The sequence below is a fragment of the Microtus ochrogaster genome, chromosome 18, assembly GCF_000317375.1.
Source record: "Microtus ochrogaster isolate Prairie Vole_2 chromosome 18, MicOch1.0, whole genome shotgun sequence".
In the NCBI taxonomy this organism is placed as follows: Eukaryota; Metazoa; Chordata; class Mammalia; order Rodentia; family Cricetidae; genus Microtus; species Microtus ochrogaster.
Genome location: NC_022020.1, coordinates 50,108,442 through 50,130,579, shown reverse-complemented (window position 1 = coordinate 50,130,579; position 22,138 = coordinate 50,108,442). Strand labels below are relative to the sequence as shown.

The following is a 22,138-nucleotide window of genomic DNA, read 5'->3' as shown; positions in this document are numbered from 1 at the left end:
CTCTGCCTCTGCCTCTGCCTCTGCCTCTGCCTCTGCCTCTGCCTCTGCCTCTGCCTCTGCCTCTGCCTCTGCCTCTGCCTCTGCCTCCTAGTGCTGAAATGAAAGGTGTGTGCCACCACCACCGCCCAGCCCTACTTTAAATTTTTACAAAATAGCTTAGTTATGATGCAAACTCTGTTTGATGTCTAGTTAAAGCCACGGTGCCAGACTGTTTCATGTGCCAGAAATCAGAGAGAGTCAGAAGAATGGCTCTTAAATGTCCTTTCCTCAATGTGCTCCAGGACATAGACTTGTCCAATGACAGACATTAGGATTAGCAAACCTAAAATCAAGTATCTGCTACTTGCGAGTCATGTTTTCATGAGTCTTAAGTTTTTCCTTTTCTTTTAGGCCATCCCTCAAATCTCCACCCTGGCATGGTATACCACACTTGTACCCCTACTTCTGGTGCTGGGCATCACAGCAATCAAAGACCTAGTAGATGATGTGGTAAGGATTTCTTAAGCCGCTTCTTCTTATCATTCTGACCTTGCTGATATTTGTCATTGATGTGCTAAATATTGAGATGATTCAAATAACACCTCCTTGTCTTCCTTCCAAAGGCTCGCCATAAAATGGACAAGGAAATCAACAATAGGACATGTGAGGTCATTAAGGATGGCAGGTACCTATTTTTAACTTAGCTACAAATATTTCATGTGTTAACATGTCTAAAAGCATATTGAAAAGCAAATAGCAGAGCCTAGAAGTCTAGGGCACATTAACATTGTGTGTATGTCTTTGTGGACATGAGTGTGTGTGTGTGTCAATGTTGGGTGTCTTCCCACAGACACTACCGCCTTTGATTTTGAAATCATGTCTCTCAAGGTTCTGGTTCTCATTGGTTCAGTTAGACTGACCAGCAAGCAAGCCCAGCATCTGCCTATCTCCCCCTCCCTACCACCGGGGTTACAAGCATAGACTGCCATTCCTGGCTTTTCCACACGGACTCTGGGAATCAGACTCAGGTCCTCAAGACTGCAATACAAGGTGCTTTACTGATTGAGCCATCTTCTCGGCCCAAGTACATTCGTATTTCAATAGTGAGTCATTTCTGATAAAGAGAGATGTTACCTCACCTTCATGGTTGTGTGTCTGTGGAGTTTCCTGCCTAGACTGCCTATCTACACTGTCCTGGCAACCATTCCCCCAAATAATCACACAGAGATTTGTTATTAATTATAAGTGTTCAGCCAATGGCATAGACTTGTTTGTAGTTAGATCTTGTAATTTAAATTGACCCATTTCTATTAATTTATGTGCTGCCCCGAGGCTTGTTTACCTCATCTCTGTGCTTTCCTTGCTGCTTTTTCCTCGTATCTGACTGGTGGCTTCCCTGACTCTGCCCCTCTTCTTTCCAACATTCTCTCTGCCCCAAAAATCATGCCTAGCCATCGGCCAGTCAGCTCTTTAGTAACAATGAGAATGACCACGTCTTCCCAGTGGACAGAAGGATTATTCCACAGCATCTGTGTAGCTGGACCCCAAAGTGGATTCGATGTAGTGGCTGATTGAGTTTATGCTCCCAGCATATCGAGCACTTCTGCAAGCCTGCTGCTTCTGTCCCCACCAGTCCCAAATGTGTCCCTTTCAGAGATGCCCCCATGCCTTTCCTCATTTACCACCTAAAGTGATTTCTCCCTCCTCACCACTTTCAGAACAGTTAGTGTTCGTCTCTTTTGTGATGTGAATTGTGTTAGAATTATGTGTGTAGATGTCTCATCTCCTGGCCCAGACTAGGCCCTGGCTTCTAATATGCAAAAAGTACTCAATAAACTCTTGTTCTAGAAACACAGAATGCAGTCAACTCTGGCCAAGTCAGCCAACTGAGGGCTCAGTAATGAGTTGTTTGATGAACGAGATCCTCAAAGAACGAGTCCAAAGTCAAGTACTAAAAATAGGAATGAAGGGCTAACTCAAAACACCGTTTAATGTGCCCACAATTCAGAATATCACCCAATTTACAGTCACCCATCCGCTGCACTTGGTTCAAACTAGGTGCCAGCAAGTTGTAAATGTTGACACAGGATTTTTTTTCTCCTTGTAAAGAAATGGATTCTGGGTTGGAAGTTACCTCTGGAATCACCTAGCGTCAATATTGTGAAGGGGGTAAGATTCTTTGCCACCTCACCTCACTCACTGTTCAGTGTGCAATAGTGACACTCGTCATGAGCAGCCCTGAGGCTAGAGAGGGAGCCCAGAGCAGAGCACCAGCCTACCGTGCCCAAGGCCCTGGGTACCACCCTGAGAAATAAACACGCACTGCCTCAGAGTTGGAATGGAGAACCCATCTCCAGCAGTGCCGTGCCCTGGTGACTCATACAGTGGAACCTGCAAGAACCTGACCCTCAGGGAGCCCAGCAGAATAGCCTCTGGTGTTCCCAGAGTTGGAACATAAAATTGCTAATATGTCCCATTGTAATTTGGGATTAACACATACATTTATTTCTAAATCGTAATGTAAGAAATATTGAAATATAAATTAAGTATACATTTCTCTCTACTTTCTGTTTTGTTTTGTTGTTGTTGTGTGTTTTAGTTTTATTATTGTTTTTGCTGCTGGTGCTTGAACTCAGGACCTTATACATCCTAAACCTATGCTCTGTCACCACGCTACATCTCCAGCCCTTACAATTTCATTTACAGATGATAAGCTAAGATTATTTTTAAAAGTTCTGCCAAAGAGAATTTAAGTTCTTATAAACTGGAGAAACTTGGTATTAGCAAATACTTAAAACATATTTTAAATTTCAAGTTTTCTGTCATGTGAGCCCATAGGGGGACAGCATAGTAATTTAATGTCTGTGTTCAGACCATGGCTTACGGGTTCTGTAGGATCCTCATGACCAATACATAGTGCACTGACCCTTTTGCTACTCATGGCTCCTTTTTTTGCCTGAGAAATATTTGTGAAACCTCAAGTATATGGGTATATAAAATATGAATACAAATTAATCATTGTCTGATAATAAATCATAAGAATTATTTTGGAATTATTCTTTGGTGTCAGTATAATTTTACCATATATTAAAGATGAAAGTTCACCCTTATACTTTCTGAGGAGTATGACAGGAAATATTGAAATCATTGTTTTCCACAATTAAAGAGTTATGTCTCAGTCAGGTGTGGTGACATATACTATCAATCCCAACACTCAGGAGGCAGAGGCAGGCAGATTTCTCTGAGTTCAAGGCTAGCCATATCTACAGATTGAGTTCCAGGAAAACCAAGCTATACAGAGAAACCTTCTCTCACACACACATAAAAAGTTATGTCTCTTTAAGAACAGAAAACACTGTGCGTACAATGGAAATATCGCCAAGGCTTCCAACCAGTGTTTATTGACAGAATCATGTCTGCAGTGAAGTCCCATGATGCAATGTGGATGGATCCTCCCAGAACCACCTCAGGCTTCTTCAGCATTTGAGTTGTGTGTTCATACATCGGTTATTGTTGCCAAATGTTTCTTAAACCCCATGCTCACATGACCTCGGATAGAAGAGTAACCCTGGGGTTTTCCAAGCTATGAGAGAATACACCTTTTGTATGTGTGAAAATTTTTGGGCCAGGGTACTATAGTTTGAAACTTTGTAAACATGGTTTCATTAGAAAGGGAGAGATTCTATGGATTTAAAGAGTGAGAGGAGCCCAGCTTTAAGGCCATTGAGGAGTCTTGGTGGCCTATGGTGAGTCATGCATGCCTGTCCTTGTACTGGCACTAAACAAGTGACGAGTGACAAAGGAGAAAAAACAAACAAACAAACCAGGGAGCCATAGCAAGCCATGAGCACAAAGACAGAGGTGCCCGCTGTCCTCGCTAGTTTGAAGTGCCCTCTAGTGGGTTCTTCTTTACGTGGGGTAGGGTGGAAAGAACACAGCAAAGTCCCTTTGCCAGTGCCTCCCAAGCAGGGTAAGGTAACTCTTGTGACATCACTGAAAGGCAGAGCTTGTAGCAAACACTTCCCTGTAATTTGCACAATTTCCAGAATCTTTGACCCCACAGGAAGAATGATCATTTCTTGGCCTCACACTTAAAAGCCCGAGCTGTTGTTATTTTTGATTCTTAGGTTCAAAATCATCAAGTGGAAAGACATCCAAGTTGGAGACGTCATTCGCCTGAAGAAGAACGATTTCATTCCTGTAAGTGAGCAGCTTCCCGCTCTCTCATTCTCCTCGTGAGTACCCACCCCACCCGCGGGGATGTGCCTTCCACCCCGGGGATCCCGTGTGACAGGTGTCTTTTGTTTTGGACAGGCTGACATTCTGCTGCTGTCCAGCTCAGAGCCCAACAGCCTCTGCTATGTGGAAACGGCTGAGCTCGATGGGTGAGTGCATCTCAGGGGGACCTGCTTCAGAAGGGGCCTGGACAGGAACATGCATTGCATATTCTTGCGTAGGAAACCTGAGATGTGACCTCTGCCTCAGCCACCTGTTGTCAGTCTGATGGTGTCCATAGTGGACGGACTCCTTTTATCTGTAAAATGGAGCTTCTACTCTAAGATGGGACTGTTCCCCCACCTTCTGTCAAGATCACATACCTAAGCCCCTTATAAACTGCTGAGCAGTGATCAGACTCACAGATGACCATGGTTTCTGAGGTTACATCCTCAGAAACGCAATTAGGTTCTTTGTTGACAGGCAATTTTGAACTCACTTACCTCTTTTAGAATAAAGTGCTGTTTTTCGAGCAATTTTAAGGAGATTTATTGAGTACTCAATTGCATGTAGATACTTCTAAGTATTAGCTCATTCAGTCTTTTCAACAGCTATGTAATTGTTAACACACGAGGAAGCTGAGGCTCAGAGAGGTGAAGTAGTCTGGCTAAGGTCACAGAGTAAGGGCCAGCCAAGGCTCTGTTCTCTGTGGCCCCTTTTCCTCATATCCCAGATGTGGATCCACTGCTCTCTGGCGGTCTAGACGCAGAAGTGGAAATCCGGCTTCCCTCGCTCTGTACATCAGCTAGCTAGTTGATTTTCCTGTGTTTGCAGTGACACAGTTCTTGTTCTGAAGTTTTCCAGAGACAGGAAGTCCCATCATGCCTTGTCATAAGTGAGTGGTGGAGCTGGGATCACCATTCAGCTTCTGAATGAGCAGAGACTCTTGCTCTCCTGAGAGGATGTGCCTGCCTGCCCCACCGAGTGCTAACGCTTGCTTTGCTTTGTGTGGTGGTTGGAGCAGCCCGTGTATTCCTGCCACCTCCTTTCCTAAATAGAGTTGTCTTGTAGAAACCCCTCCACTGCCTGCTCTAGGAAGGACATTGGCCGAAGGTGCTAAGCAGGGTGTCTGTTCTGAGTCTGTTGTGGGTACCATTATAGTGGGGCCCCCTGCTCTAGACCTCATTGGGGGTAAGAGGTCACTTGAAAAGAAGGCTATGGTTACTCTGTCTTCACTGACACACAGCAAAAGGAAGCGACACGTTTTAGGTTTGTAATCTTGCTCTAGAATCAGATTGCCCCACCTAAACTTTCAATTAGAGATTGAAAACAGAACAAGCCAACCATTAAGTTTCCCTCACTCCCAGGTAGGCCCCAGGGTACTTTGTGGAATTTTTTTTGTTGTTTTGAACTTTAAATTGTGCTCCTATAACTCTACCTGCCTCCCCTTCCCTGTAGGGAAACCAATTTGAAGTTCAAAATGGCCCTTGAAATCACAGACCAGTATCTCCAAACAGAGGATAACTTGGCGACATTTGATGGTTTGTACAGAACGACCTTACTTCGTTTTAAATTCAAGTTGTTTTATTTGGGGTCCATTGGTTAAGCCTGGGTCTTTCATATTTGGCTCATTATATGGCTCTTACCTTTTGAAAAAGGCTTCATTGAATGTGAAGAACCAAACAACCGGCTAGACAAGTTCACGGGCACCCTGTTTTGGAGGAAACGGAGCTTCCCTTTGGATGCTGACAAAATCCTGCTACGTGGCTGTGTGATTAGGAACACCGATGTCTGCCATGGCTTGGTCATTTTTGCAGGTACTTCCTGAATGTTCTTAGAGTTCTTAAGATTTCAAGAAAGCTGAGCCTAGTGGTCCAGGCTCCACATGCCAGCACTCAGGAGGCCGAGGCGGGAGGACTGATATTCCAGTTAACTGGGACTGGATAGCTAGACCACGGCTTCGGAGTGTCTATCCAAAGTCACAGAAAGGATAATTTTATTGACATGCTTATTAGTTGAGTTTTCCAACTATTAATCACAATAAATTTTCCATTTTTAGGCGCTGACACTAAGATAATGAAGAATAGTGGGAAAACCAGATTTAAAAGAACAAAAATTGACTACTTGATGAACTACATGGTGTACACGGTATTTATTTTTCATTCTGGTAGATGAGAGATTAGACCAGATGGCTGTCTTTTTCAGTAATTTTGATGTATGTTTTTCTAATGCAAGGTGATCTTGCAGCTTTAGATGGAGTACAAAGAGGCCTGGGTGCACCAAGTCTAGTAGGATGGATGAAAAGGGAGTCCCAAGGCTTTCCTGAGAAATTTCGCACTTCAGCCAGGACAGCCCCACTGGGGAAAGAAAATTTAGAGGCTGTCCCCAGGTGTTTTCACGATTGTCTATTGACTAGTTAGGAACCAGGGACACCACCATGGGGCTCTTACCAGAGCTGTTAGGATCAAAGTTGGGACCCTGGCATCCCCAACAAGTTGGTCTTGGCCACCCAACCTCATTAGGTCAATGAAACAGGCAAGAACTAGTCAGAAACTGAGAAAGGAGGTTTCCCTAGCATGGGCACATGAGGACAAGAATCCTAAGCCTGTTGTCAGGGTCCTGGCAGCAGTTTTCATCTCAACTGGAAGGAAAGAAGTGTACAAAAGGAAGCAGCCTTGGCTAGGTCGGGGTCCCAACCATCACTGACCCATCATTGTCTGAGCTCCAGTACCAATCCTCTGTATGGCACCAAGTTACAGCCTTTTCCTTTGCCCAGCATTAGATTCCTGGGGAAATTCCAATTACTTGGGACCCTTGTCTCAAAAGACTGGTAGACAAAGGGGGTGGGGCACAAATATTTCCTTCTAAATATCTCCCCTCTTGCCAGGAACATTAAAATTCTAGGAACTGTAAGGTAGATTTTACAGCCATTGGTTTCCCATTTCCTATAGGGGAGTTATCATAAATGCAAGTGTGTGTGTGTGTGTGTGTGTGTGTGTGTGTGTGTATGTGTACTGTCATGTGTGTATGCACTTCTTGCATGTCTCCCCACCTAAGGCAAGGCTAAAAATAAGGTTTGTTGAGGATGTTCAAAGCCGCACTCAGGCTCAAGATTGGGTTTGGCATAGACAGGTGCTCACACCTGTGTCTTACTACAGCCCACGGTTACAAAACAGGATAAGCAGAAGGCTCACCAGATGAAATCTCAAGGGAGTTGGTTTAAAATCCCACACACAGCCACACCAGATAGGCACTCAGTTCCCTCAACAACAGTTTTGGCTGTGTGTGCACCCTGTTGGTTGTCTCCAGTGACTCTTTTAGCTGGGGACTAGGCGTATAGGTTCCACATGCCCACCATCCTCCAAATTCTAGGCTTCTGTAAAAATACTGGTGGTCAGTCTCAATGATGGTGTTGGCCCAAACAAGCATGGTGATCTGTTTCTATATAGAACACCTATGGGTTAAGACCCCTTGGTGGGGGTGGAGGGTGGGGGTATCAGATGACCCTTTCACATATCAGATATTTGCTTTATGACTCATAACAGTCACAAAGTTACAGTTATGAAGTAGCAAAGATTATAATTTGATGGTTGGGCGGTCACCACAACATGAGGAATTGTAATAAAGGGTCACAGCATAGGGAAGGCTGATAACCACTGTTTTAGAAGAATCAGAAACAAGAAGCTGGGAAGCCCTCCCCAAACCTAAGTCTCCATACGCCAGCCTATCTTGAAAGTCCCCTTCGGAGGAGAGTGGGCTTAGGCCTGCGGTGTGAACTCTTCTGCACACACTGAGAATTGCTTTTCCAATATTTAAAGTTCAACCTGAATGAATAAACTCTTCAGAATGCAGTGACAGTTTGTTCAGGTGTGTACATACTTACAGCTGCAAGAAATAATAAAGCTGTCTGAAGACCAACCCACCCCCACCCCCAATTTTATGACCTGGAATATTTATATCTAGTGTCATCGTAACCATTCCAATGCAAGCACTGGGCCCACTCATCTCAAGAAGATACTTTGAGAGCCTATGTTCAGAACACTACGTTTTCCCTGGAAATTTTATTACTACTGTGAAAATATAAATATAGCTAGGAAAATTGAAAAAAGAAATTGAGACAGGGTTTTACTAGGTAGCCCAGGCTGGCTTGAATTTTTTTGTTCCCAAAACATAGGCTTCTCAACTCCCTAACATAACATCTATTGCACCTTAGATAATCTTATCTACTGTATTAGTTACCTTTCTGCTGCTATGATAAATACCATGACCCAAAGCAGCTTAAAGGGAAAAGGGGCTTTATTGGCTCATGTTTCCCAGTAAATAAAGTCTGTCACATGGGAAGGCATCACCTAGCCAAAGAAGCATAAGGTGGGCCCGAGACAGGGAACAGGAAGTTGAACCAAACTTCTTTCATCAAGGCTCCACCCCTTAAAGATTTCGCAACCTTCTTAAAAAGCACCATCAACTGGGGACCAAATGATCAAACGCATGAGCCTATTAGAGATATTTTATCATTTTGCATTTTTTATAAATTTTATATAAATATTTGCATTTATAACTCCTATAGCATTGAACATATATGAATACCCAAATATGGGAGATATTTCTCCACCTTTCTTTTTTTGTTTTATTTTTTGAGGCGGTTTTTTTTTTTTGTAGCTTTGAAGCCTGTCCTGGAACTAGCTCTTGTAGACCAGGTTGGCCTCAAACTCACAGAGCTCCACCTGCCTCTGCCTCTCGAGTGCTGGGATTAAAGACATGTGCTACCACCGCCTGACTTACCCACCTTTCTTAAAAGCAAGCAAGCAAACAAACAAACAAAAAACAAAATAGCTGGATATGGTGGCCATCCCTATATTCACAGCATTTGACAGCTGAGACAAGATTGAGAGCTCAGAGCCTGCCTGGGTTACACAGCAAGACCTGTCTTGGGAAAAAATATAGCTCAACTGGTAGACAATTTGTCTAGCATTAATAAAGCCCTGGGTTGGATCCCCACCATCTCATAAACACAGGGTAGTGACACATGTCTTTATTCCCAGCACCCAGCAGTGGAGGCAGGTAGATCAGAAAGCCTATAGTCACCCTTGAGTATATGGGAAGGTCAAGGCATGCATGGACTACATGAGACCCTTTCTCAAAAAAAAAAAAAATTAAAACAACTTTCATTCACTATTATCTATGACCCTCTCAAGTCAGTGTTAGTTTAAGTTTCTTCATGCAAGGATGAAGTATCTTCCCAAGCAATCTATCTCTGTTTTGAAGTAATAATAGTTGTGAGGCTACCCTGTCATATGAAGGAATTTAAGGATTGAACATAAGACATTAGCTCCTCTTTTGAAAGATGATTTGGGGAAGAAAACATAGCCTTATAATTGTAAAGAAATCAGCCGTAACCTTATAGACTTTCAAAGCATTCATATAGTCCAGCTTTCTTCTAAGTGTACAGTTTTTACAGACCATTAAAAGGTTCTAAGGATGTAAAGTGCTAGATAACATTATGAGAATCTTTGAAAGGTGTGGAGTTGGAAGTCCTGTTTTGCAATACATGTCTTCTAGATCTTTATTGTGCTCATCTTGGTTTCTGCCGGCCTCGCCATTGGCCACGCTTATTGGGAAGCACAAGTTGGCAATTATTCCTGGTACCTCTATGATGGAGAAAATGCCACACCCTCCTACCGGGGCTTCCTGAATTTCTGGGGCTACATCATTGTGCTGAACACCATGGTGCCCATCTCTCTCTACGTCAGGTAAGCCTGGCCTCCCGTTCCTCTTACTTTCAGAGCAATGTAGTGCATTTTCCCCACCTTCATGTTTAGCAAGAATCGTTTCAAAGGTCAAAAGGAAGAAGAAAATAAGCTTCTTTTGGAACTGAGAGCGAGGTAGGAGAAGGCTGTGAACTTTATGTATCTCTCCTGTGCTAAGCACTTTCTATCTTGTCCTCTGTGTAGATAAGGCTAGTGATACTCCACGGGCAAAGGTGACAGTCATTTGTTTGGCAACTCCTCCTCAGTGGGTTCCAAAGCACAGGGTTCAAAAAGAGTCCTCGAGAAAGTGGAGATTTAGAGCGCCGGGGGAAATTCTTCCTTTTTAAAACCTCTGTTCTCTTACCAGAACCTTCTTTATTACAGTTCTTCCAGCTTTGCTCACCTGTCAGGCCCCTGCTTCTTGCTGCTACCTCGTGGTAGGAAGGATGTTTCTGTCTTCCTTCAGCCTCTCTAAACACTGTTTCTCTGTGCAATGCCAATCCAACAAAAGGTCAGGGCCATAGCTCCCTGCTTTATAACCATCCCTCCTCCTCCTCTTCCTTCTTCCTCTCATATCAAAGTTCACAATTATTGACCAGTTGGATCTAGGCCCTTTGAAAGAGAGTCTGTGCCTTGTAATACATAGAGTAACCAGTCAGTCCCTCGCCAAACCTGGAGCTCACCATTTTGGCAAAACTTGTTGGGCAGTGAGCACCAAGACTCTGCCGGCCTCCACCCTACGACTACTTCCCTTCCTGAAGCACTTGGTGACAGACATACACCAGCATGTCCAGCTTTTCTGTGGGTGCTGGGGATCCGAACTCATCTTCTTGCTTGTGCAAGAAGCGCTTTACCCACTGAGTCATCCATTTCCTTAGCCCCGCCATCTTGGTTTGGCATCTTGGTTTTCATTAAAGTATGCACTGAACAGAAGGCAGCTCTAGGGATTTACCTCCCACTCAGAGAATTATCAGTAGCTACAAGTAATAAAATCAAAATAAAAACAAACACACATATCATAAAATTTAAGTTAATTAAAGCTTCTAATGACATGAGTATATGAGATCCCCGGTGCCTCTGGGCTGTTGTTCACTAGGGTAATGACTGACTGGTTACTCTGTATTCCAAGGCTCAGTCTCGGCTTCAAAGGTCCCAAATCCAACCGGTGCATGATTGTGTTACCTTATCCTCCTGGCCTCTCCCTCACCTGATCTAACTGGTTACTTCCCCTTCCTATTGGTCTCTATCTGCTGCTCACTGCTTTGATTTTTTTATACAGAATGTGCAACCCTTGAGAGTTTACATTTGCTGGACTGTTTGTTTGTTTGTCTGCTTATGGGCAGGGACTTCATCTGCTTTGTCTGCAGTGTTCAACACCAAGCAGGGCTACCATTTGTAAAGGACTCATTCCCATCTCTAGGACTTCTGCAGCCTTGCATTGCCCACGTATCAGTTGTGGGTGTGCAAACAGCCTCCTTACTGTTTTTAAATCTGAATTTAAATTTTAAATTTAAACTTTAAAACTGAGTTTTAAAATCTACATGATCCTCTTAGGATATCTCCTTTTGGACATTCTGTAAAGTCTGAGAATTTAGGAAGTGAATGTATTTTTTCCCAGTGTGGTAAGCAACTCAGGCGCTAATTGCCAAAAGACCTGACTCGTTTGAGACATGAGGGTATGCCATCTAGTGGATCCTAATTCTCTTTGTACAGGTGAATTTATCTGTCCCAGTTGTTCCTAGGTGTGAGGGAGAATGAGAGAAAGAGTGGGGTGATTGTATTTGTGGTTCTGGCCGCAGTATCACTGTCACTGTTCCCACTGGCCTGTGTGTTCTAAGCACAGAGTTCCTTAGCTGTGGCTGACGCGCTCAGGCGTGAGGAGGAAATCACTATAATGAGATACCATGAGGGAGCATTACTGACCCTGAGGCTGGAGAATGATAGATTTGGTCAGGGAGCACAGTGTGGCTTTTAAGAACTTTAATTTTCATAGTTCAGAAGGCTTGGGAGTCAATGATCAAGGGCAGAGTTCTTGCTAAGCAGTGAGAGCCCATACTTGTGCCATAAGTGATCCTTTCTTGCATTATCTCATGACAAAAAGGGGGCAAAAGAGCTCCCACAGGCTTCCTTAATACAGATGCTAGTGCCATTCATGAGCCCTAACCATCATAAAAAAGCACCTATTTCAGAACTGCTACACTGAAGATTAGGTTTCACTATATGGGAGGAGGGGCGGGGTAATAACAGGTACTCTTCTCATTGGTTTAACAGAATATCTGATTCAAAGAAGCTTAAAGAAGGAAGGGTTTATTTGGCTTGAGGGTACAGTCTGTGATGCTGGAGAAAGCATGGTAGGAGGAGTACGAGGCAGCTGGTCACATTGTATGCACTCAGGAAACAGAAAGGGACACTGATATCCTGTCACTTTCTCCTCTTTGTTCAGTCTGGAGACCCCAGCCCATCATAGGGGGCCTTCCCACCTCAGTAAACAGGTCTTGGGAACACACTCAAGGACACACAATAAGAGGTGCGCCCCTAGGGAATGTTAAAATTAGGTCAAATGAACCGTCAGGACTAACCATGGTGCTGGAGAGATGGCGCAGCAGTCAAGAGAACATAATGCGCTCAGTTTGATTCCTAGCACCTGAGTTGGGTGACTCACAGTCTCCTATCACTTCAGCTCCAGGAAGACGTGACACCTGCTCTTGAGAGCTCTTGCTTTAGAAACCTGTTTTTAAAGAACGATTAACCGTTTATACGAGTGGACATTAGTTTTCAAGCCAAAGCAGTAGAAAAGCAGCTCACTCCCATGTACCCAGGAGAGCAGAATCCTTTCTTGGCCGGTGCCCTCTCCACTCCTCACTGAAGCCTTCTTCTGTCCTCCCAGTGTGGAAGTTATCCGTCTGGGACAAAGCCACTTCATCAACTGGGACCTGCAGATGTACTATGCCGAGAAGGACACGCCTGCGAAGGCGAGGACCACCACGCTGAATGAGCAGCTAGGACAGATTCATTACATCTTCTCCGACAAGACGGGGACACTCACGCAAAATATCATGACCTTCAAAAAGTGTTGCATTAACGGGCAAATCTACGGTGAGTGTGAGGCTTGTGAACGGGGGGGTTAGGGCACCCCCTTTTGTCATGAGTGCACTTGAAGCTTAGAAGCTATGCTCACCCAGACTCAATTTGTTTTGTCCTGTTTATTTCTTAGGAGACCATCGGGATGCTTCTCAGCACAGTCATAGCAAAATAGAGGTGAGTGGTTTAGGCAAAGCTCTGCTTGCTGTGGATTTGCTCAGATGGGTACCAGATGGAGTGGCCTCGGACTGGAGCATAAAGTAGCAGAGCTGATCTCCCCCCACGTCTGGAGACTGGAATTCTTACGTTGGTTCCTCCAAGAGTTCTAGGGGGAAGATTCATGGCTTCTCCATAGCCTCTGGTAGATTCCAGTGATCCTGACTTGTAGGCTCCAGGCTACAATCTCTGTTTCTCTTGTCACATGGGGTTTATTTTCCTCATGTGTTTGGTTCTATCTCTATTTGTCTCTTACAAGGACATCTGTTTTTCCATCCTAATCCACATGACCCCGTCTTAACCTGATCACGGCTCCAGACCTCATTTCCAAATTAAAGAAACTGACAGGCACCATAGGTCGGGGTGCCGACATACCTGTGAGAGACACAATTCAGCTCACTATAGTGTGCCTTTTTGTTTTAAGAAAAACTTCCACTAATTAGGACAAGAAAGTGGATGGTTTCACAGTTCAGAGGAATTACTATTCCTTTTAGAGGGCCGAGGTTCAGTTCTAGCACACACAACTCACAACTGTGGGTAACTCCAGTTCCAAAGGATGCCCTCATACCCTCTTCTGGCCTCTGTGGGCACCAGGTATGCCCATGGTCCACATACATATAGGCAAAACACTCAGACATAGAAAATAAAAATAAGAAGGAATGTGCTAAAATCCAAAGGTGATTTTGACATAATTAAGAACTTAGCTACAAAGAAAAGGTAGTATCAGTTATGGGTACAGATTTTTAAACCATTTTGTGTGTGTGTGTGTGTGTGTGTGTGTGTGTGTACATGCAAGTGTACATGTGTGCTGCCACAGTGCGCTTGGAGGAATTGGTTTTCTCCTCTACTCTGTGGATCCCAGGTATCAGGACCAAACCCAAATTGTCAGGCCTGGTAGCAAGCACTTTTACTCCATGAACCATCTTTCTGGTCCTAATATATATATATTTTTCTCATTAATTGCATTTTCTTTCTCTCTCCGTTTCTTTCAGTTAGTGGATTTTAGCTGGAATACATTTGCTGATGGAAAGCTTGCATTTTATGACCATTACCTGATTGAGCAAATCCAGTCAGGGAAAGAGCCGGAAATCCGACAGTTCTTCTTCTTGCTTTCCATTTGCCATACAGTCATGGTGGACAGAATTGATGGTGAGTGTTCCTTTGGTGTCTCAGACACTGGAGGCCAGTTTTGGAGTTGGCAGGTGACTCATGACTCAAGTGTAACAAATGCCAAGTCTGTCGCACACACTCAAGCAATGGCCATTTGCGAGCCCTGACACTGGCTGTGTATGACATAACAAAGCATGAAACACCTTATTATTTATTTTTTTAATTACTTTATTTCATTTCATTTTGGGGTAGGAGTGGGCTTGAAAAGGGCTTGTGTGCTAGACAAATGTTTCTTGCATCTCCCGAAAAATGTACTTCTCTCAAAGCTGATGTCTGGTGTAATTATAGCTCAGAATGGGTTATCCCTTGTAAATGAAATTAGGTTAAAAGATATATGGTGAGGTGGCTCATCAGATAAAGGCACTTGCTGCCAAGCCTGGTGACCTGGCTTTGATCCGCAAGACCCACATGGTAGGAGAGAAGTAACTCTCACAAGTTTTTCTCTGACCTCCATATGTGTGCTGTATCATACACAACACACACACACACACACACACACACACACACATATATAATTTATTGGATGGTTGGCTATTGAGTAAAATAGCCTAAATCTTTTTTTCTACAATTGTTCATTGGGGATGTATAATCAGGCCTTATTTGTATCATGAATGGGCATTAAACTCAAGCATTATTTTCTACAGATTTCTTTCAGATGTCTGCTTTTGTTCTCTAGATTAAAATATTTGGAATTGGAATTAGATCAGCTAAAGCCTAGGCCTCCTTATGGTGCTTTTCTCATTTGATGGTATAAAATTAATGAGAATCCGTGAGTGAGCAGCGAGGAGTGTAGGTTCTTCTGCGGAATTCTTGTGTTCAGTCTGCACCTTCTTGGTCAGAGGAAATCTGTCCAGTGTCAACGAAAAATAGTTATTTTTATCATGTGTGGACATAATGTCTCGAATCCTCTCGCTAGACAAATGGGTTGTGGAGAGGATGAAAGGAATGCTGTGGGTGTGGCTCCAATGCAGAGCTCTGCCCACACGCCACTCACCCACCTCACCCTGTTCTCTGTATTACTGCAGTTCCTACAGAGCTGGAAAGCGCCTCTTGATGGAGTCCCAACATGGATGTTTTGTATGTAGTGATATCAAACCCTCCTGAGGAGGTATATGTATAAAAATATCATTCAGCAGGTTTCAAAGATATTTCAATGGAGATTCTCTTAGAATACAATGGATAGTTCAGTCAAGCAAAATAGCACAGTTCAGACAAGAGGGGTCTCAGGGAGAAGCTGTTTGTGGCAGAGTGAGGGATGACGGAATGGGGTTCAGAGTCTAATTACCCAAGCAAATCTGACTTGTAACAAGACTAAAGTAGGATCTTTTTAAGCACCCTTGTTCTCTTAGGTCTTGATTTATTGGTAGGATTCTTCTTTGAATGTATGGAGACACTTTGGAAGTTAACTGCACCCTTAGACAAATGTATATTAATTGTACAGTCTGTTTTATTGTCCTCGCTGGACTGAGAGGCAAGGCCTTGGAGTGTGTGCCAGAGATGAGGCAGGCCTGGTTTAGTCCCTATCAGGCCACCGTTTTCCTCAACAGCGCTGTGGGAGGCATGGTTGTTCAAAGTTCCCTCTGGCGTAATCCTGTAGCTGTTTGCCCCACTGACAGCTGAGTTGCAGGGCTGAGCATACCAAGTAATATTCTTTGCCCAGCAAATGACAAATAAAAGCCCCTGAGAACCAAATCAAGTTGTATCTTCATGTGCAGAGTCTTACAGAAGAAATGGGGCTTTGATCCAGTAGAGAATCATGAGAGAGGTCTTTGGAAGGGATTTTGTGATAAGCAGATTCAGATGACAAAAACTCTAGGGGCTTTCCTGAGACCATCCAGCAGGGGTCAGTTCGGTGTTCTCCTTCACCATATGGCTGTTTCCTTGGCTACCTACTAATGTCTCTCTTTTAGGAGGATAATGGAGAGGAGGAATATAACCCATAATAGAACAGTTGCTTGGCATGTGTAAGGCCTTGGGTTTGCTTCCTAGCACCACAGAAAAATGGGAATTGACTTTTTAAAACTTATTGTTGTATGAAGAGGAAGAATTCTTTTTAGAGACATGGCCCTGGACATTTGACTTCCTCAGACGACATTTTGGGTGGTGATACTTCCAGGAGTTTCCTGCTCCGCTGTGATCAGTTACTACAGCTAGGTAGCTTGAAACATCCGTCTCTGATCGCATCGTTGGTGAGGTCAGACATTTTGTGTCACTTGGCCGGCCTCTCTGCTCAGCGTCTCACTAGGATCCCAGTGTGGCCATGTTCTCACGTGGTGCTCAGTGTCTTCTTCCAAGCTCAGGTGGTTGGGCCAAGGTTCAGTTCCTTGCCGTTGTAGGGCTGAGGTCCCCATTTCTCTGTGAGCCTACAGCTAGGGTTGCTCTTTGCCCTCAGTTCTTGTGAGACTGAGTCATGTTGGGGAACCCTCCCTGACTGAAACTCCAGGCTCCAGCTCTTTCTTCCCAAACTAACTAGATGTTCTTCCTAAGAGTCACCTAGTTAGCTGCAAAGCACCTGGTTATTCGGTCTGTTTGTTTGGTTTTGACTGGGGCGGGGATGTTTTTTTTTTTCCTTCTTTGTCTGCACAAAGGATCAAGCCTAGCATATATTAGGCAAGTACTCTACCACCGAGCTACAGCCCTGGTAATAATCCCTTTCTTAAAGTCGGCTGATCAGGACCTACTGTGAAATCTAAAACAACCCTTCAAAGTAACGCCTGGGTTAGCGCTTAACAAATGACTGGAAGAGAATGAATGATGCCCCTGGGATGGGAACCTTGAGGCCTTGGAGACTCTTCCCACAGAGGCTGCATGAGGGCAGAGTCTAAAAGTGCCGTGGAGCCTGTCTCACTTGGTGCTCTTTAATCTAGTGCTCATAGAGTTTTCATAGGAGACCTTAGCATCCCCGGATGTAATATGATAGGAACTCTGGGGGGTTGTATCATTACGAGATGCTCACAAAGAATAAGAAAGTCATGAATGTACGAGGCATTCTGTTTACGAATTTGAGAGGTCGAAGAACGGAAGGCATTTCTGAGGCTGGAGACTGGCAGGTCTGTGGTATTGTTGTCAGTCAGAAGCAGTTAGAAAAGGAAGCAGTGAGAGGTGACGATGGCATTTGTGAGTGTGTGTGTTTAATTTTTAATTAAGAGAAGTAGGGGAGGGATGGAGAGAGAGACATGAATTGATTGATAGATGGATGGGTGGATGGATGGATAGATGATAGATAGATAGATAGATAGATAGATAGATAGATAGATAGATAGATAGATAGATAGATAATGTAAATATAGTGCCCACAGAGGAGGGCATTGAATCCTCCAGAGCTGATGTTAAGATAGTTGTGAGCTACCTGATGTGGGTGCTGGAATCTGAACTCAGGTCCTCTGTAAGCACAAGAAGAGCAACTGGACCCAACTGTCCAACCCCACTCTTTTGTTTTTATTGTGATACTATCCTGATCCATAGATGAGTCTGTTAAGAAAAGGTTTGGGTTGACCCTAGGAGGGCAATTAAAGTAAGTTTTCTTCTGAGGCGTGTTTGTTCCTCTACACTTCTCCTGCGGATGTAAAACCCAGTGTTAGATCAGGCCTCCAATGTTCTTCCCTTCTGTTTGTTGCCAAGTCTGTGATTTCGCTGCTGGAACACTTCCTTTGGTAATCCAAACATCAAGGTTCGGGCTGCAGTTAGGATTGTCCAAACTGTGGACAATTTGCCCTTTCACTATTGTGTTTCCTTTCTCTGTCAATATTATGGAAGATATTTATGTTCCGGCCAAGTTAAAATATTGAAGGGAGGTGCTGTGTTCTCACTGCTGCTTGCCCAGCACTGGGTCAACAGTCAGTTGGCATTTGTGTCTTTGTAGAGGGCTTAGATGTAGCAAGCACTCCCATGACTTCTAGTGTGGCTTTCTGGGTGAACAAATAGAAAAACAGCCTATAATGCCTTCTTTACTAACTAATTGGGAGGTGGTCAGTATTAGCATATGTGGGGACAGTGGTGTCTGTAGTTCCAGTTGTTCTGGAGGCTGAAGAGGGAAGAAGGCATGAACTAAAACCAGCTTGAGGAACACAGGGATCCCCCCCCCCACATACACACATCCCAAGAGTGAAAGAAACAAAACAGAACTAAGATGCTGATGGGATTGGAACTAACATGGAAAGAAGGGGTTCCATCTATGGCTGTCTGCTCTTTTAGGTAGACTGAAGGAAGAGGCGTTGCCAGCACATCTGTGCCCTGGTTTCTGATTGGAAAACTAAATGCCCTTTTCTGTAAATCTTCATCTGACTGGGGAAATGCTTTTAAGTATAACTTATGACAGACATATATACATTGTACAGCACAGTAAATGAGTCCTTATAATGAACGCCCAGGTTTATAAAACATATACATGTGTATGTGTACACACACACACACACACACACACACACACACTCACGTTATTTATGTGCACATTCAATGATTATAGCAATTTTATTTTTGTGGGCCAGAAAGTTTAGAAATAAACCAAATGCCCATGAGAAAAGAGAATAGCAGTTTTATACTCAGTAGAATAATATTTATAAAGACTCTTTAAAGATATGCCAACAGACTCAAAATCTGACACTAAAAAAGAAATCGGGTGTGTTAGAATTTCAGTCATGCTGCAGAAGCCTGAGGAGACAGTGAAATGTTAGTAGTGTTCTCTTCTAGATGGTGGAATTCTGAGACTCCTCTCCACACATGCCCATTTGAAGACAGTTTTATTTGCGATCGCTATTACCACTTTTAATTTTGAAGGAAATGTAGTGTTTACAGCATTGTGATTTCTGTGTAAGCTTTCAGAACCTCTGACTTGTTCTCTATACGATGTGCAGAACCGTGCAGGGTTTTCTCAGTACAGAGCTCAGGCATGGCTTCTGACCTTCGTCCACAACTCTTCTGGCATTTCTCTCTTGCTTCCCTCCCCAGGGCAGCTCAACTACCAGGCAGCCTCTCCTGATGAAGGTGCCCTGGTGAACGCCGCCAGGAACTTCGGCTTTGCCTTCCTCGCCAGGACACAGAACACTATCACGGTCAGTGAGCTGGGCACAGAAAGGACCTACAATGTGCTCGCCATTCTGGACTTCAACAGTGACCGGAAGCGGATGTCTATCATTGGTGGGTCTCTACCCCAGGCTCTCTCTGACTCCTTCAACTCCGTGTGCCTCTTCTCCAGTTTATTCAGTGATGCTTGGATAAATGAGGACATAGATGGACAGCTGACATCTGAAAGGTGTCCAGGTTGACGGAAACTGGCTTTTTTCTGTTCTTCACTCTGCACTACTCCCTGTGACCTTCTTGAATCCTGCAAAGGCTTTTGACATTCTCTACCCATAAGGCCTTGAGTTGCTGAGTCTGTAGCGGCAGGAGAAGTACACCCAACAGTGCTGCCCCAGACCTGTTCCTCTTTATGTCAGGTCCCCTCCCAACACTTCTCTGCCCGAAGCCAGGAAAGAGAGGCCTCAGCAGGAAAGGCTGTGTCTTTGAGTCCCAACCTCACCTCCACTCTAGGCTCTTGACAGGCCACCAGGTGAAGATGAGGGTCTTGTTCCAGATTTGAATTTCTTGTTCTGAGTTATTTGAAATAATTTCCAACCTATAGGAAAATTACAAGGATGGCTGGTGATGCTTTTGTGTATCTCTAATAGCCACTAGTTTTTAACATGGTCTACAGTTTCATTTAGATATAGGTTACTATCTTCTGAACTGCTTGAAAGTAAGCTACTGGTCCAATATTCCTTCCTCATGTATTCATTAGAGATATTCCCTACCGACAAGAACCTTAGATGTGTGTGAGTGAGCAGAATCAGAAGCTTGCACTGATACAGCTTATCACCTGCCCCCTACAGCACTGGCCTGTAGACATTTCCAGGTCTTACCAGGAACCCTCTCATGTTCTGGTCCCTTCCTCTTTGTCTTCATCTTCCTCTTTCCATCTGTATGAGTTTTGGTCTCAGAGATCAAACACTGAATTAGAAAATCATGATTCTGAATTTAAAAAAAAAAAACAATTTTTCATCCTCTTTTGGATCTTTCGTTTTCAAAATGAAAATTGGATCTGGCATTTTCAAAAAACAAAGGTCAGTTTTATTGTAGAATGTCCCTGTCTTGGGTTTATCTACTTAATGCTTATGTCCTGGTCACACATTGTTGGAAAAAAAATATGTAGCGATGCTGTGCCCTTCTCAGAGGGTCACCCTGCAGAGGCACCTGATGTTTTATCTCACGGATGGTGATGCTAACTATTGCTTCGCTGAGTTCATATACTTTCCCACTGTGATGCTCAAGTATTAGCGAGCGGAGTGATATTTTACTCAGGGCTTCCTGGGTGCCCAACTGATGGACAGTCAATCGTCCCTGGTACCAACCTCACAGAACTTAAAGTGTGGTTAGCAGTGGAGTGTAGTCTGTGATGATAGATTGAACGCTATAAGAAAGTGGCCACAGGAGCCTTGTTAGAGGCAGTAAATGGTGTGATCTCGAAGACAGGTAAGGAAGATTCCTATCAGTGCGGACAAGGAAAATTCTGTGGAAGACATTGCGCATAGTATGGAGCCTATAAATACTTGTTAAAATGGCGTAGAAAACTGAACTGACCTTGAATGAATGGTTTTGTATTTCACTGCTGTCTTCAATACAGGTAGCAGCTTGCCAACTTTGCTGAGGGCAGCAGTTCAATTCATGGAATAAATGAATTTCTTGTTGTTTTTCCTCCCCTTGCTACCAGTGCGGACCCCAGAAGGCAGTATTCGGCTATACTGTAAAGGCGCAGATACCGTAATTTATGAGCGGCTCCATCCGATGAATCCTACGAAGCAAGAAACACAGGATGCCCTGGATGTAAGTCTCACTTTGCCACATCTGCTAGTGTGTCCATTCCTGCCTTCTGGGCTGTCTCTCCAGTGAAATAAAAACTTTGCTCGCTCTTAGCTAATGCTCCCCTTGCTTTGGTGTCATGGGCTGGGAACACCAAAGTAGGGACATGGTGGGTGGTGGTGGTTTTGCTCTTGCTGCAAGTGTCCTCAGTGGTGAAGCCCTTTCTTAGCATCCAGGTCTTCAGGGCTGGTACAAGGGAATACTGGCTCATCGCTCTTCCAGGAACTTTGAGCAAGGAGCTAGCTGCCTTGAGGTGTAGGCTTAACATCTCTGCGGTCGCCAAGAGTTTTACCAAATTCTAGTTATGAAGTGGAGGAAAGAAAGCATTTCCAGATGTCAGGGTAATGAAGCAAATCATGGGACCCTGAGCTCTGATGCCTTTGCTGTGACCCATAGAGTCCATAGCTGCCACACATGCACAGTATAAATGTAAGCGTAAATGTTAATTTTAAAAATGAATTTTTGGAGAAGTAACTCTTGTTTGCACGGGTGGATTTTGTCTTGTAAATCAAACAGGTCTTTGCTAGTGAGACTCTCCGAACCCTGTGCCTGTGCTACAGGGAAATTGAAGAGAAGGAGTTTGCAGAATGGAACAAAACGTTTATGGCCGCCAGCGTGGCCACCACCAACCGGGATGAAGCTTTGGATAAAGTGTACGAAGAGATTGAGAAGGATTTGATTGTGAGTTCAGTGTTGATAACTTGCTCTTTGACATTCTGAACTGTTAAATTTGTGTTTTATTGTGTCACTGGTAGCATGGTTTAGGGAGAATTCTTTGATGGGCACAGTTGGTACAAAGAGCTACATCATGTGAATTTTTCTTGTTCGGCAAACAA

At 43.9% G+C, this 22,138-nt stretch overlaps 1 protein-coding gene across 1 annotated transcript in view; it reads left to right on the top strand.

Moving 5' to 3' along the window:
* Atp8b1 (ATPase phospholipid transporting 8B1) overlaps nt 1-22,138 on the top strand; it is a 114,639-nt gene that overhangs the window by 69,646 nt on the left and 22,855 nt on the right. Inside the window, exons 5-18 of the mRNA XM_005356201.3 lie at nt 391-489; nt 603-664; nt 4,107-4,179; nt 4,294-4,364; nt 5,653-5,735; nt 5,853-6,011; nt 6,254-6,342; nt 9,754-9,944; nt 12,829-13,037; nt 13,156-13,199; nt 14,231-14,387; nt 19,356-19,544; nt 21,154-21,266; nt 21,819-21,983. Of these exons, the coding sequence (XP_005356258.1) occupies nt 391-489; nt 603-664; nt 4,107-4,179; nt 4,294-4,364; nt 5,653-5,735; nt 5,853-6,011; nt 6,254-6,342; nt 9,754-9,944; nt 12,829-13,037; nt 13,156-13,199; nt 14,231-14,387; nt 19,356-19,544; nt 21,154-21,266; nt 21,819-21,983 (1,704 nt within the window). The remainder of the gene's footprint in view (nt 1-390; nt 490-602; nt 665-4,106; nt 4,180-4,293; nt 4,365-5,652; nt 5,736-5,852; nt 6,012-6,253; nt 6,343-9,753; nt 9,945-12,828; nt 13,038-13,155; nt 13,200-14,230; nt 14,388-19,355; nt 19,545-21,153; nt 21,267-21,818; nt 21,984-22,138) is intronic.